The 13,529-nt window shown below is 32.6% G+C and overlaps 1 protein-coding gene across 1 annotated transcript; it reads left to right on the forward strand.

Annotated features, from left to right (window-relative positions):
* LOC147072807 (uncharacterized) lies at nt 1-7,572 on the forward strand. The gene is made up of 4 exons (XM_085945723.1): nt 1-16; nt 419-522; nt 1,478-1,596; nt 7,461-7,572. Exons 1-4 carry the CDS (start codon nt 1-3, stop codon nt 7,570-7,572), a joined length of 351 nt encoding a protein of 116 aa, XP_085801849.1.
* Nucleotides 7,573-13,529: the final 5,957 nt, after the last annotated feature.

Here is a 13,529-nt window from a genome sequence, read left to right on the forward strand (position 1 = left end):
ATGTCACTGGTGATCGGTAAAAAGTTAAAAATAATTTGGACCACTTTAAACTGTTTAGAACATAAATTTCTGTTAATTTGTTTGAGTTTTGCTATTGTTTCAAATATTCCCAAATGGCGCTTTGTATTTCAAATCAAAAATTACTTGCGCTATGGTCTCACTGTAGAACATTTTGTAAAAAACAAAATATTTATAAAGGGAACGTTCAAATATTAATTGAATTGAAAATATCATAATTATTTATTAAATATAGAAAACACATAATTGAAAATGAATAAGTTTTATGTATTTTTAATTTTTACAAGTACAGTGTATAGTTATAATAATACAATTGGTAAAATAATTGATTGTAAAATTGATCGATCGTTTAAAAGGAATGAAGATACAAAAAATCAAGTTAGTTTTGTTTTACCGAAAGAGTATACTATTAAAAATAACTTGTGTCCCAACATGAAAAAATCGCATAATATTTTATCAAGAAAGAAACGATTTCTTGCATATCCAGAAGGAAGTAATTTTGTGGTAAGTTTTATTTATATTTTAATCAAGTTACGTTTTATTTTAATTAAGTAATATACACTTAGATTAAATTGTCTTACATTAAAAAAGAAAATCTGGTACTGTTCGGTTATGAGGAATACAGCGGAAAACACATTTTGAAAATACCCGATATACTGGATTATTTGTTAGTTTGGGTTAGTTTAAGTTAGGTTAGGTTGGGTTAGGTTAGGTTTTGTGAGGTTAACCTAACAAATAATCCAGTATATCGAGTATTTTCAAAATGTGTTTTCCGCTGTATTTCTCATAACAGAAAAGTACCGAAAAACTTAATATATAATTTATGAAATTTTCCTAATTATCCACAATTTATTTACAATTTTTTTTAAGAGTTAAGTTAATAATGTGGATATTTACTTATAATACTAGCCCCGAGTATTTTAAATTAATGTGGTCTAAGTACTTACATAAGCACCTAATATTAAATTGTGTTTTTTTGTAAATTGTTACTAAGTATTATTAAAAATAAATATGGGATTATCTAATATGAATTAAAAATATTATTTATATACATAAAATACATGAGTGCTATTTTTTTCATTTTTAATTCGCCAAGTGTGCACGGAAGAAAATAATTATTTTTATCCTAAGACGTAATCAATTTAAAATATTCCCATTCAAACTTTTTTCCATGTGATTTATATAAATCAAATTATATGTATTACATACATATTATAATGATATAATATGTCGTCCAGTCAATAATATTATATACAATTATTATTTTACTAAAAATATAATATATAGGCAATTTTCCATTCCGTATTGCATAGCTTTAACAAACGGTGGCTGTCAATATTTGTAAAAAAAAACTATAAAAATATTGTAGTAGTATCTTTAAGTTAAGCCCGAAAGAAATAAAATTGGTATGGTTGTCAGTATTTACAATTTATAAGTACGTAACTCTGTTTTCTTACAGATAACATTATCTCTCGTGAAAGCTCTCCTAATCGGTCTTCCACTGGGTTGGAATCAGGCTTTAGAGATGGATTTGTTCTACAAAACTCCTGGAGTTAAGGATATTTTACGGTCTAAGCGGTATAAGTTTGGATTAGGTCATAGACAACGGAGAGATATTTGGAGCAGTTTTGCAGACACTCTAGATTAGTAAGTGGTCATTGCAATATTATCAGTTGGTATGTAAAATTAGTAAAGCGTAAATAAATAGTGCGATTTAGTAGTCATGTATAAATAATATTATGTTATCCAATGTATGATCATCTTAAGGGTTACGTGTAAATTGTAATTCACCGTGGTACAGTTCGCTGTGAGGTTTTTTATCGAAAAGAGATGACCGTTTTCTTATACGGTCTCCAGTTGATTCAATATGAAAATCAATTCAATTTTCTGACTTTGGCAAAATTCATAAATTCAAGAATAAAAACTTAACCTAACCTAACCTAACAAGTAATCCAGTAAATCGGCTTTTTTCAAAATTTGTCAGCTACTGGCTTCCTGTAAAGTGTAAACTGATAAGAACCTTGATTTATTTAGACATGAATTTTATGTCAGTACTATATACGACACAGAGAGGTTGCACGGTTTTTAATATACGGCCATATATTTCCGATACAGCATTTCACGGTGAACTGTGATACGGCAAACTGCATAGGTACGTATAAGTTTACGGACACGTATTTTAAATAAGTACTTATTATTGATACCTTGAATCAAATTATAAAAATCAGTCGCCAATATTAGCGAAATTTGTAAAGCGCTTTTGTCGTAATTAAAAAAGATACAGGTGGCTAAATTGATAAAACGCACTGGCTGAAATCCGATGGAAAAAGATTCAAGTCTTGTCCGGCGGCATTTTTTTCAGAATTTTTCTAATATATAATATGTTTATGAAGTTTACAAATTATTTATGTAACTATAATAACTTTAGTAAAGATAAATTTATGATCATGAATTTTATAAGTCTAGATATTCTCAATATTCTGTAAATTTAATATGGTTTGATTTTCAAATAATACATTGTAAGAATAATGTATTATTTGAATATAAAAGAACATAAAAATGCCAACAAAAAACTTTTGCACGTATTTACGTGAATGTACTAAGAATGTACTCCAATATCTAATATATAAAAATTAATATTTGTTTGTTTGTTTGTTTGTTTGTTCGTATAGTATGCACTGCCATACCGTTCATCCGATTGCGATAAAACTTTATTAACTTATTGCTTGCACTTCCGTTAAAAGTATAGGCTATATCTTATACATAAAAATGAATGTCTGTCTGTCTGTATGCCTGTTTGTCTGTCTGTCTTTCTGTCTGTCCCGTATGTGTTTCTATACCATTCATCTGATTGCGATGAAATTTTGGTAAATGATTGTATGCACACCCGCAAAGGTTTCTGAATTAGAAAAACCATCTTCTTATACTTCTTCTTCATTATATCGTATGGTTCCTATACCATTCGTCCGATTGCGATAAAACCTTCTTCAGTTATTGTGGTAATACCCGCAAAGGTTTCTGAATAAGTAAAACTATCTTCTTCTTCTTCATCATTCTATCTTCTTTTATTTGTATGGTCCCTATACCATTCATCCGATTGAGATGAAACTTTCGTTAGTGATTGTGCCAACACCTGCAAAGGTTTCTGAATTAGTACAACCATCTTCTTCTTCTGTTTCATTATATCTAATGGTTCCTATACTGTATACATTATTCTTTATATTTTATACATTATTCGTATGGTTCCTATACCATTCATCCGATTGCGATAAAACCTTCGTCAGTTGTTGTGGTAACACCCGCAAAGGTTTCTGAATAAGTACAACCATCTTCTTCTTCTTCTTTATCATTCTATCTTCTTTTATTTGTATGGTCCCTATACCATTCATCCGATTGCAATGAAACTTTCGTTAGTGGTTGTGCCAACACCTGCAAAGGTTTGTGAATTAGTACAACCATCTTCATCTTCTTCTTCATTATATCTTCTTTTATTCGTATGGTTCCTATACCATTCATCCGATTGCAAAAAAACCTTCATCAGTTTTTGTGGTAATACCCGCAAAGGTTTCTGAATAAGTACAACCATCTTCTTCTTCTTCTTCTTCATCATCATTCTATCTTCTTTTATTTGTATGGTCCCTATACCATTCATCCGATTGCGATGAAACTTTCGTTAGTGGTTGTGCCAATACCTGCAAAGGTTTCTGAATTAGTAAAACCATCTTCTTCTTCTTCTTCATTATATCTTATGGTTCCTATACTTTATATATTATTCGTATGGTTCCTATAAAATTCATCCGATTGCGATGAAACCTTCGTCAGTTGTTGTGGTAACACCCGCAAAGGTTTATGAATAAGTACAATCATCTTTTTTCTTCTTCTTCTTCTTCATCATCATTCTATCTTCTTTTATTTGTATGGTCCCTATACCATTCATCCGATTGCGATGAAACTTTTGTTAGTGGTTGTGCAAACACCTGCAAAGGTTTCTGAATTAGTAAGACCATCTTCTTCTTCTTCTTCTTCATTATATCTTCTTTTATTCGTATGGTTCCTACACTATTCATCCGATTGCAATGAAACCTTCGTTAGTGGTTGTGCCAATACCTGCAAAGGTTTTTGAATTAGTAAAACCATCTTCTTCTTCTTCTTTATTATATATTCTTTTATTCGTATGGTTCCTACACTATTCATCCGATTGTGATGAAACCTTCGTTAGTTGTTGTGGTAACACCCGCAAAGGTTTCTGAATAAGTACAACCATCTTCTTTTTCATCATCATTCTATCTTCTTTTATTTGTATGGACCCTATACCATTCATCCGATTGCAATGAAACTTTCGTTAGTGATTGTGCTAACACCTGCAAAGGTTTCTGAATTAGTACAACCATCTTCTTCTTCTGTTTCATTATATCTAATGGTTCCTATACTGTATACATTATTCTTTATATTTTATACATTATTCGTATGGTTCCTACACCATTCATCCGATTGCGATAAAACCTTCGTCAGTTGTTGTGGTAACACCCGCAAAGGTTTCTGAATAAGTACAACCATCTTCTTCTTCTTCTTTATCATTCTATCTTCTTTTATTTGTATGGTCCCTATACCATTCATCCGATTGCAATGAAACTTTCGTTAGTGGTTGTGCCAACACCTGCAAAGGTTTCTGAATTAGTACAACCATCTTCATTTTCTTCTTCATTATATCTTCTTTTATTCGTATGGTTCCTATACCATTCATCCGATTGCAAAAAAACCTTCATCAGTTTTTGTGGTAATACCCGCAAAGGTTTCTGAATAAGTACAACCATCTTCTTCTTCTTCTTCTTCATCATCATTCTATCTTCTTTTATTTGTATGGTCCCTATACCATTCATCCGATTGCGATGAAACTTTCGTTAGTGGTTGTGCCAATACCTGCAAAGGTTTCTGAATTAGTAAAACCATCTTCTTCTTCTTCTTCATTATATCTTATGGTTCCTATACTTTATATATTATTCGTATGGTTCCTATAAAATTCATCCGATTGCGATGAAACCTTCGTCAGTTGTTGTGGTAACACCCGCAAAGGTTTATGAATAAGTACAATCATTTTTTTTCTTCATCTTCTTCTTCATCATCATTCTATCTTCTTTTATTTGTATGGTCCCTATACCATTCATCCGATTGCGATGAAACTTTTGGTAGTGGTTGTGCCAACACCTGCAAAGGTTTCTGAATTAGTAAAACCATCTTCTTCTTCTTCTTCATTATATCTTCTTTTATTCGTATGGTTCCTACACTATTCATCCGATTGCGATGAAACCTTCGTTAGTGGTTGTGCCAATACCTGCAAAGGTTTCTGAATTAGTAAAACCATATTCTTCTTCTTCTTCATTATATCTTATGGTTCCTATACTTTATATATTATTCGTATGGTTCTTATAAAATTCATCTGATTGCGATGAAACCTTCGTCAGTTGTTGTGGTAACACCCACAAAGGTTTATGAATAAGTACAATCATTTTTTTTCTTCTTCTTCTTCATCATCATTCTATCTTCTTTTATTTGTATGGTCCCTACACCATTCATCCGACTGCGATGAAACTTTTGTTAGTGGTTGTGCCAATACCTGCAAAGGTTTCTGAATTAGTAAAACCATCTTCTTCTTCTTCATTATATCTTCTTTTATTCGTATGGTTCCTACACTATTCATCCAATTGCGATGAAACCTTCGTTAGTTGTTGTGGTAACACCCGCAAAGGTTTCTGAATAAGTACAACCATCTTCTTTTTCATCATCATTCTATCTTCTTTTATTTGTATGGACCCTATACCATTCATCCGATTGCGATGAAACTTTTGTTAGTGGTTGTGCAAACTATTGCGAAGGTTTCTGAATTAGTACAACTATCTTCTTCTTCTTCTTCATTATATCTTCTTTTATTCGTATGGTTCCTACACTATTCATCCGATTGCGATGAAACCTTCGTCAGTTGTTATGGTAACACCCGCAAAGGTTTTTAAATTAGTACAACCATCTTCTTCTTTTATTTTATATTCTTCTATTCATATGCATTTCTATTCCATTCATCCGATTGCAATAAAACTTTCGTTAATAATTGTGCCAAAACCCGCAAAGGTTTCTGAATTAGAATAACCATCTCCTTCTTCTATTTTACCTTCTTCTATTCGCAATTAAACTTTGGTGAGTTGTCGTGCGCATGCCCACAAAAATTTTTGAATTAGAAAATCATCTTTTTCTTCTATTCGTATGCGTTCCTATAACATTCATCCGATTGCAATGAAACTTTTGTCAGTTATTGTGCGCACACCTGCAAAGGTTTCTAAATTAGTATTATTATATAAAATACAACGTTTATTGTTTGTTTGTTCCATGCAATTTTGATTGTTTTTATTACATACTCGTATTAATAACATTAATAACGTTTGCATGGATTCGATTTTAATTTAGTGGCCTTTTATTTGCTTGACCTTTACTCCTATTAGAATTATTTTCATATTGCCATATTGTATAACACAGATATTTTAATATTTACCCAATGTTTACGGGCCGCACAAAATTGTGTTTTTGCTAATTGCTTTTCAAATGCAAATAAACACGTTAATTAAAAGGACCTGTAAGCATTGGGTTAAAAAAATAATTACCTATTATTGTTTTTTAAATATCTAAGATAAATATAACTACGAAGCGACCCTGTGCAAATCCGGGTACTTCAGCTAGTTATTAATAAAATGATTATAATTTTGTATAGATAGTAGTTAGGGCCATTCTGCACGAGCAGGTAAAATGCTGCGGCTCGCCCGTTACCGATTGCACTATCAAACATAACCATTAGTTGAAAATTACCTTATCTACACGAATATTTTACTATGTGCTGGAGGAGGAGGTATGCGGCGGTCAGAACGCCTCGGAAGACTTTACCTAGCGGTTATCCTGCTATACTGGTTGCGTCATGCCATTGTGCCAAGCATGATAAGTCATAGTGCTTGTGTACTGTGCTCAGATTGAATAAACAAATGAACTGTTTCTATACAAACATGCTATGAAATAGTTTGTTATAAAAATAAGTTGTATCAAAGCAGAACACGTCAGTGTAATATTTTTTTTATTATGATCGATTTCCCACATACTCTGCCAGTCAATGCAATTTGGTCGTAATTTATCCATCATATTTTGATGGTGACGACGTGTAATTTGCAAAATTTAGAGGTAGCCGATAACTTGAAGCGTTTTACCTGCTCGTGTAGAATGACCCTTAAACTATTGGGTCCGTTTCCCAGATTCATAATATATATACACAGTGACGTGAAAAACTGTTCCAAAATCATTCAATATAATATCACTTGCATGCTATTTATTATGAGACTTTCAGTTATTATAAACGGTTTACGAAATAATATATTGTGACGTACATTGGCAATTTTATTTTACAGTAGTGGCGTCAATGGACAAGCTTGCATAATACGAACAATATGTGAAGCACAACAATTCTTGGCACCCAAAGATAAAAGTCTTGTTCACGATCTTTTAAGGACTTTATTTTCGTAAGTAAAGTTTACTTATTCTGATGAAAAACAAGATAGAAATATGTGAAAGTATACTTCAATTTATAGTTGAAATGATTCCGCTGGATATTTGAATGATACAATTTGATGAACTATTTTTAGTATAAGTAGATACAATTTTATATTAAAATTTATGTTAAAATGTGTGTAATATGTAATAAATCTGAAAGTTAAGTGAAATGTAAATCACTATTTTTATCTATTGTTGTAATAACGATCAAATAAAACCATAAATGGATTATGAAAAAAAATGTGGATTTTGGCGGCCTCTAATAATAATATAAGTATATAAAAACTCTAACCGTCAATATATTCTAAATTACATAAGCTACGTACATTCAAAGTTGCACAATATTTCATTAAACAAATATTAGTAAAAAATAAATATGATTTTTAATCATTTTAAAAAGTTCAGCGATTACTTGGTGGAAATTTATGATGTAAATTTCAGTACACGTACTTGAAAAACTTTGCGATGTGAACAAAAAATGTGTTGTTAAAACAATGTCTATATGTGGTGAATATCAGGTAATAATCTATTTTATAAAATTCGTGATTCTATTAATTTCAGTTATGTTCATTGCGTTTCGATCCAACTACCTATAAGTTTACCAATCAGAGCGTCTCTACTAATGAATGAATTTATATTTGTCGAGCGATTGTCCTATAATTTTCATTTTACGCACCTATTCAGGAAACTCTGTTACATCGTAAACGTTTGTTTGTTTTTCCCGTTTATCCTCATTTAATTTTTTCTGTATGCCTTATGCCCAGTATGCACATCTCCAAACCACGATTAGTAACGGTTTTATATGTTTTTTAATCTAGCTTTTACTAAATATTCACATTTCAAAAGCATTTTATGTGAATACCGTGCAGTATTTATGTGAAGTTTTCATAAATTTTATAGAAAATTAAATTAACTAACTTGTTTTTTTTCAGATATTGTTACAATCTTTTTTCTACTTAGTTAATAAGAAAAAAAGCTGATTTGAGTGACTGAAAACTCTAGAAAAATTTATGAGACACAGTTACATTTTACAAAAGCCAACATATGGTATAAAATTTGTGAAAAAACAGCCATTGGTCCATATTTAATTTAGAAACAAAACGGTGTCATGAAAATGGTCAATGGTGAACGCTACAGAAAAATGTTTGAAAACTTTTTGGTGCTATTATAAATGGAAGAATTTGTAGTGGGAAATATGCGGTTTCAATAAAACGCCATGTCACATCTCGAGTCAAACAATATAAGTTTTCTAAGGCTTGTATCTTAATAGTTTAATTTCACGTTTTGACAACGTTTATGTGAATAAGCCACGTATATTGAAAGAATTTAAAGATACAATTTTAGAAAAAGAATTAAGAGATTTTTAAAAGAACGATAATATATTGAATGCACTGATGGATAATGAAATAAAAAAACCAACTTTCACAGCGGCCAGTGATGGTTTTTTTTACTATGTTCGATTCTAAGAAAACTCTACAGAGTAGGGCTTATATTAGTAGATTTTTGTTTTTACGAGATATTCATTAGTCACTTAATGAATCTATTAGACCCATACGCTGGGTCCAAATATACATTGAATTAACATGTAATTTTTTTAGAGCCAAGCCCGGCATCTACGTCATTATAGCCAGATATGGTATCGTTTGCTACTAGTCCGATAATATGATTTAAAATTGATGATGAAAATATTATTTTAAGGTTAGGATAATTTATTAAAATTATTTTAAAAGTTGTGCTAAATGAGATAATAAAAATGACACCACGCTCATACTATCGAAATAGTCAAGTCAGAAAACAATCCGTTGAAGAATGTAGAAAACTACGAATATATTATATGTAAATAATTGAAAAAAAGGTCTTTGTCTCCCGTCTTTTTTATTTCGGTCAACAGAATCGTAAAGCGCGCGTACCGGATGTATATAAAAAAGTCATAAAATTTTCACACGCTTTCAAACGAGCCCTGACAAATGCGGTGAGACTTTTCATCATCCTCACTTAACTCGACGGTTCGGCTTTTGTCGCGTGCTGTCGGCCCCTGTCGGCTTTCATAGCAGATGCCACCGACGAGATAATCCGCCCAGACAGGAAGTTATGATTAATTAACCTACCGAAGAAGACAATCTTGTTTGATTAAATACAAAATTTTCCGTTATAAAAGTTTCCTACAAAACAAGCAGGCTTCTTCTGAAATTTATTACTCTTGCGATAAGTTATTATTATTTTCGGCTTTAAGGGGCGACCGGAAAAAGTTCGATGATCGTGTTTTCGTGGTGACGAGTATTGATTTTGCATCTGGGCTCGGATTAAAGATTTCACCTTTTCACTAAAAGCCACGTGGTACAGAAATATTTCTATACCTCAAGGGCGGTATGCCTTATGTCAGATTTTGGAAAAACAGTTTAATTATGATTTTGTACCTTATTTATCATTATCTTTCAGGTAATATTCACTATTTGAGTTTATTCATAAAATAAATCAAAAATTAATTAAAACGTCTTTTGGTGACGAGTTCTATCGAAAGTAGTTGATGAACATGCACTTCACCTCCCTATCGTGGGACATAATTTGAGTTGCCTTATCTCCACTCATCATATGAGTGGTTCACAAATATAGTGAACCAAGTCCATTCTGGTTATTTTTGAGTAAGCTAGGTTCAAACATAATATTTGAATATTTCTTATTCTGTTAGGGAAGGGTATGATTTCCCTTACACAATAACTTAAATGTACTCAAACTAACACTTCAGAAGTGCAATCATACCCTTACAGAATTAGAAATACTCAAATATTATGTTTGAACCTAGCTTACTCAAAAATAACCGGGATGGATTTGGTTCACTATGCTTGTGAACCACTTATATGTATGAGGCCACTTTTGTGCACGGCCGCCTTCCATCACACTATAAACATGTCTGAATAAGAATATTGTTGTGTCACACTTCCTTGTCCCGAGACGAAGCTACACGGGACTAATATAGCATCCATTTAGGTCTGCCGTCATTTAGGTATCTTTAGTCACATTAAGACATGCCCTCTGTATTCTCTGTACCTATGTACTGATACTCTGCTAAAGCAGAGAGCTAGGAAAGTGATGGATCTAATGAGAGATCGGAATTACCCCGTTCGCCATACGACGCAGCAAACTTTTCAAATATATCAAAGTTTAGTTCATATCAAGTCAGTTAGGTCATTTAGGCCTGTGTGTGGATGGAACCTCACATACAACTTCGCACGATAAGATTCGATCAACGGGTAGGAAAGGGTGCGTTAGTTCAAATAATTCAAATATATGCGTTCCAATAAAAAACGTCTCCATTTTGGCGCTATATTCGTTTATGAGCTTTGGCTTTCTCCAGCATCTTCATCCATCTAGATCTGCTAGGATCTGTCTAGGATGCCCGTGGTTATTAAATTCAATCTGATACTATCCTACTATTTTACCTTGCCTTTCCCTTCACCACATGCAACGTCGCCACACACGTTATGCTAGCGTAAATCGTGGCGTAACGAGCGTTATATTTATAATCATGGCCCCCACAAGGGGAGGGTCTGACAGGACTCTAGCCTGGGGACCCGACGAGGCGGGTAGACCAGTTAAGTGAAAATAATACACACCATAAATTTGCTCGTATGGTAAAAAGTCGCATGCAGCGCTATGTTCCTTAATGATTATTAACATTTAAAAATATGTAGTTGTATGACGTAATTTGATGTGATATAATGATTGATAAAATTAAATGATAATTCACGTGAAGAATTATATTTTATAATTAATTTTAGTGTATTTCCTGACTTACAATATGATTTTTTTTATCCAATATGGCAAAGGGTTGCGTGTTACTTGGTTACCATAAAAGGAGGTCGCGATCAATGCTTCATAATATTATGCTGAGTGCCAACAACTAAATAAATCAACTGGAATTATTTAAAAATCGCTAAAAATACACGGAATACCCTTAGCCATGGGGTTCCAAGAAAACCACACTACTGTGAAAAATCACACTGCCCTTAATCTTAGCAATAGGTAGGAGGCCGCGCCATATATCCTGACCTTGGGGCCCGCTTCAGGAGGTGTTTATAATAGATAAATACATAAAGAAATGAATAAATAAATACACCAATAGGTAAGTACCGAAATAAATATATAAACTCCATATTATTTTTAACTTATATAATATCTACACGTTACTTGAACAAAGAATTTAAGTATGTGTACATTAAGCGTAAAGTATTCAACCAATGTGTGCTACCAGCGCTCACGTATACGTGCCAAACATTGACTCTTAATGTAAGAGAAATCCAAAAATAGTTTATAAGACATTAAAATAGATCATCCTTTTGATCCTCATCCCCTCAATTATAAAATATTGAAAATTAATTCAATAAAATAACTTGTTATCATAGTTTGCAAACTATCGTATAACTCCAATAAAAGTATTGCATAAAAGAAAATATTTCCCAGTCACTTGGCAGTATTTTAATTTCCATTGCTTTTTCACTTCGAATATATTGATGCGTCTATAAACTTTGAACACTTGCTAAGTGCTACATTTTCCGCGCCGCGTAGCACGATCGTAGCACTGGCGTAGCTTCACCGTAGCGCTTTCTGTGCGCCGAGTTTCCGGAGATTTTAGACACGGAGCTATTTATTTTTCCTACCGTGGAATGTAGATTATATTTCATTTCACCCCATTTGCGTTCCGAAATAGCTATTTTTACCCTTTAGACCCGAACACCCACGAGAGAATATCAACACCACTTACATGTGTGCAAAATACACACTCTTCCTCTAATTTTTACAGACAAGCAGTTTATTATGTCAGACAAAAGTGGGCGTTTTAGCCATAGATAAATTAGTTGTATAAAGGCTTTGTTTTACTTAGTTTATATTTTTTTCAGTAAATATACAATATGTTTTTAAAAGATCAACCATATTTTGGTTTTTAGAATTACACCTACTGTCGTTTATTATATAACAAAAAACCATTTCTGTTTATACGTAAATCATCATCACCTACACTATAATCTAATGTTGTTTTTAGCCGCTTCCAAAAAACGTCTCCCCTTCCGGCTACGCCGCACACTTTCTATACTGTCGTAAGACTTAGGCCCGTTTCAGACGGGACACCGGTGTCACGCTCTATATAATATAGGATGCCTTTGTATTATGTTTATGAATGCCCCAGAGCTAATGAGTCAACGCGTGCCCGGTACACTTTTCCGTCGACCGCTACATTCTTAAGCCGCCGATACAGTTATGTTTATTACCGCAGCCAATTTTATGTTATAATTTATAACGCAAAATTATGCATTGACTCATGAGCTATGGGGCGTTCATAAAGTAATACAAAGGCCCCCTTATTTGAATATAAATGCCTCCTATATTATATCAAGCGCGAAACCGGTGTCCCGTCTGAAACGGGCCTTAATTACATTGACAGACGCGCATATCCAACCAGATCCAACGATCCACACCGACCGTCGTGACGTTGATATAACTTTTCGATCCGCAGCCAAATTCAGTATGGATATTACAGAATATGTGTTTATATAACTCTGTGGCTTGAAAGAGTCTTCACTTTGCGAGTGTCGTGAGGTTCAACCCACGGAGCACACCGTATAGTATTGCAACTAGTATGCCTTCCTCGGAAGAGTTACATCTATGGCATACCTGAGGATGTTACGTATAGTGATAATTTGTTGATTCCACTGTAACTCATTAATTCATTTTTTTTTAAATTTTTGTAATTTTTTTTGTCATCTACATAAAATCAATCACTTCATGATTATATTACATAATAAAACTTCTACTCAGTGTATAATAACAAAAATATTTGGTTTAGATAAGAAAATGGTATATATTATATAATATAGTTTTACTGTTTACAAAAAAATGATTGAATAATATTAATAACATATTTTTTTTCATAA

This window comes from Rhyacophila brunnea, unplaced genomic scaffold (assembly GCF_057557595.1).
Source record: "Rhyacophila brunnea isolate RB1 unplaced genomic scaffold, BYU_Rbru_1.0 scaffold_19, whole genome shotgun sequence".
In the NCBI taxonomy this organism is placed as follows: Eukaryota; Metazoa; Arthropoda; class Insecta; order Trichoptera; family Rhyacophilidae; genus Rhyacophila; species Rhyacophila brunnea.

Bases quoted from the DNA above. Each gene is read 5' to 3' on its own strand.
- LOC147072807 (XM_085945723.1), top strand. The intron at 523-1,477 runs GTAAGTTTTATT...GTTTTCTTACAG, and splicing joins CAGAAGGAAGTAATTTTGTG to ATAACATTATCTCTCGTGAA. The intron at 1,597-7,460 runs GTATAAGTTTGG...ATTTTACAGTAG, and splicing joins GATATTTTACGGTCTAAGCG to TGGCGTCAATGGACAAGCTT.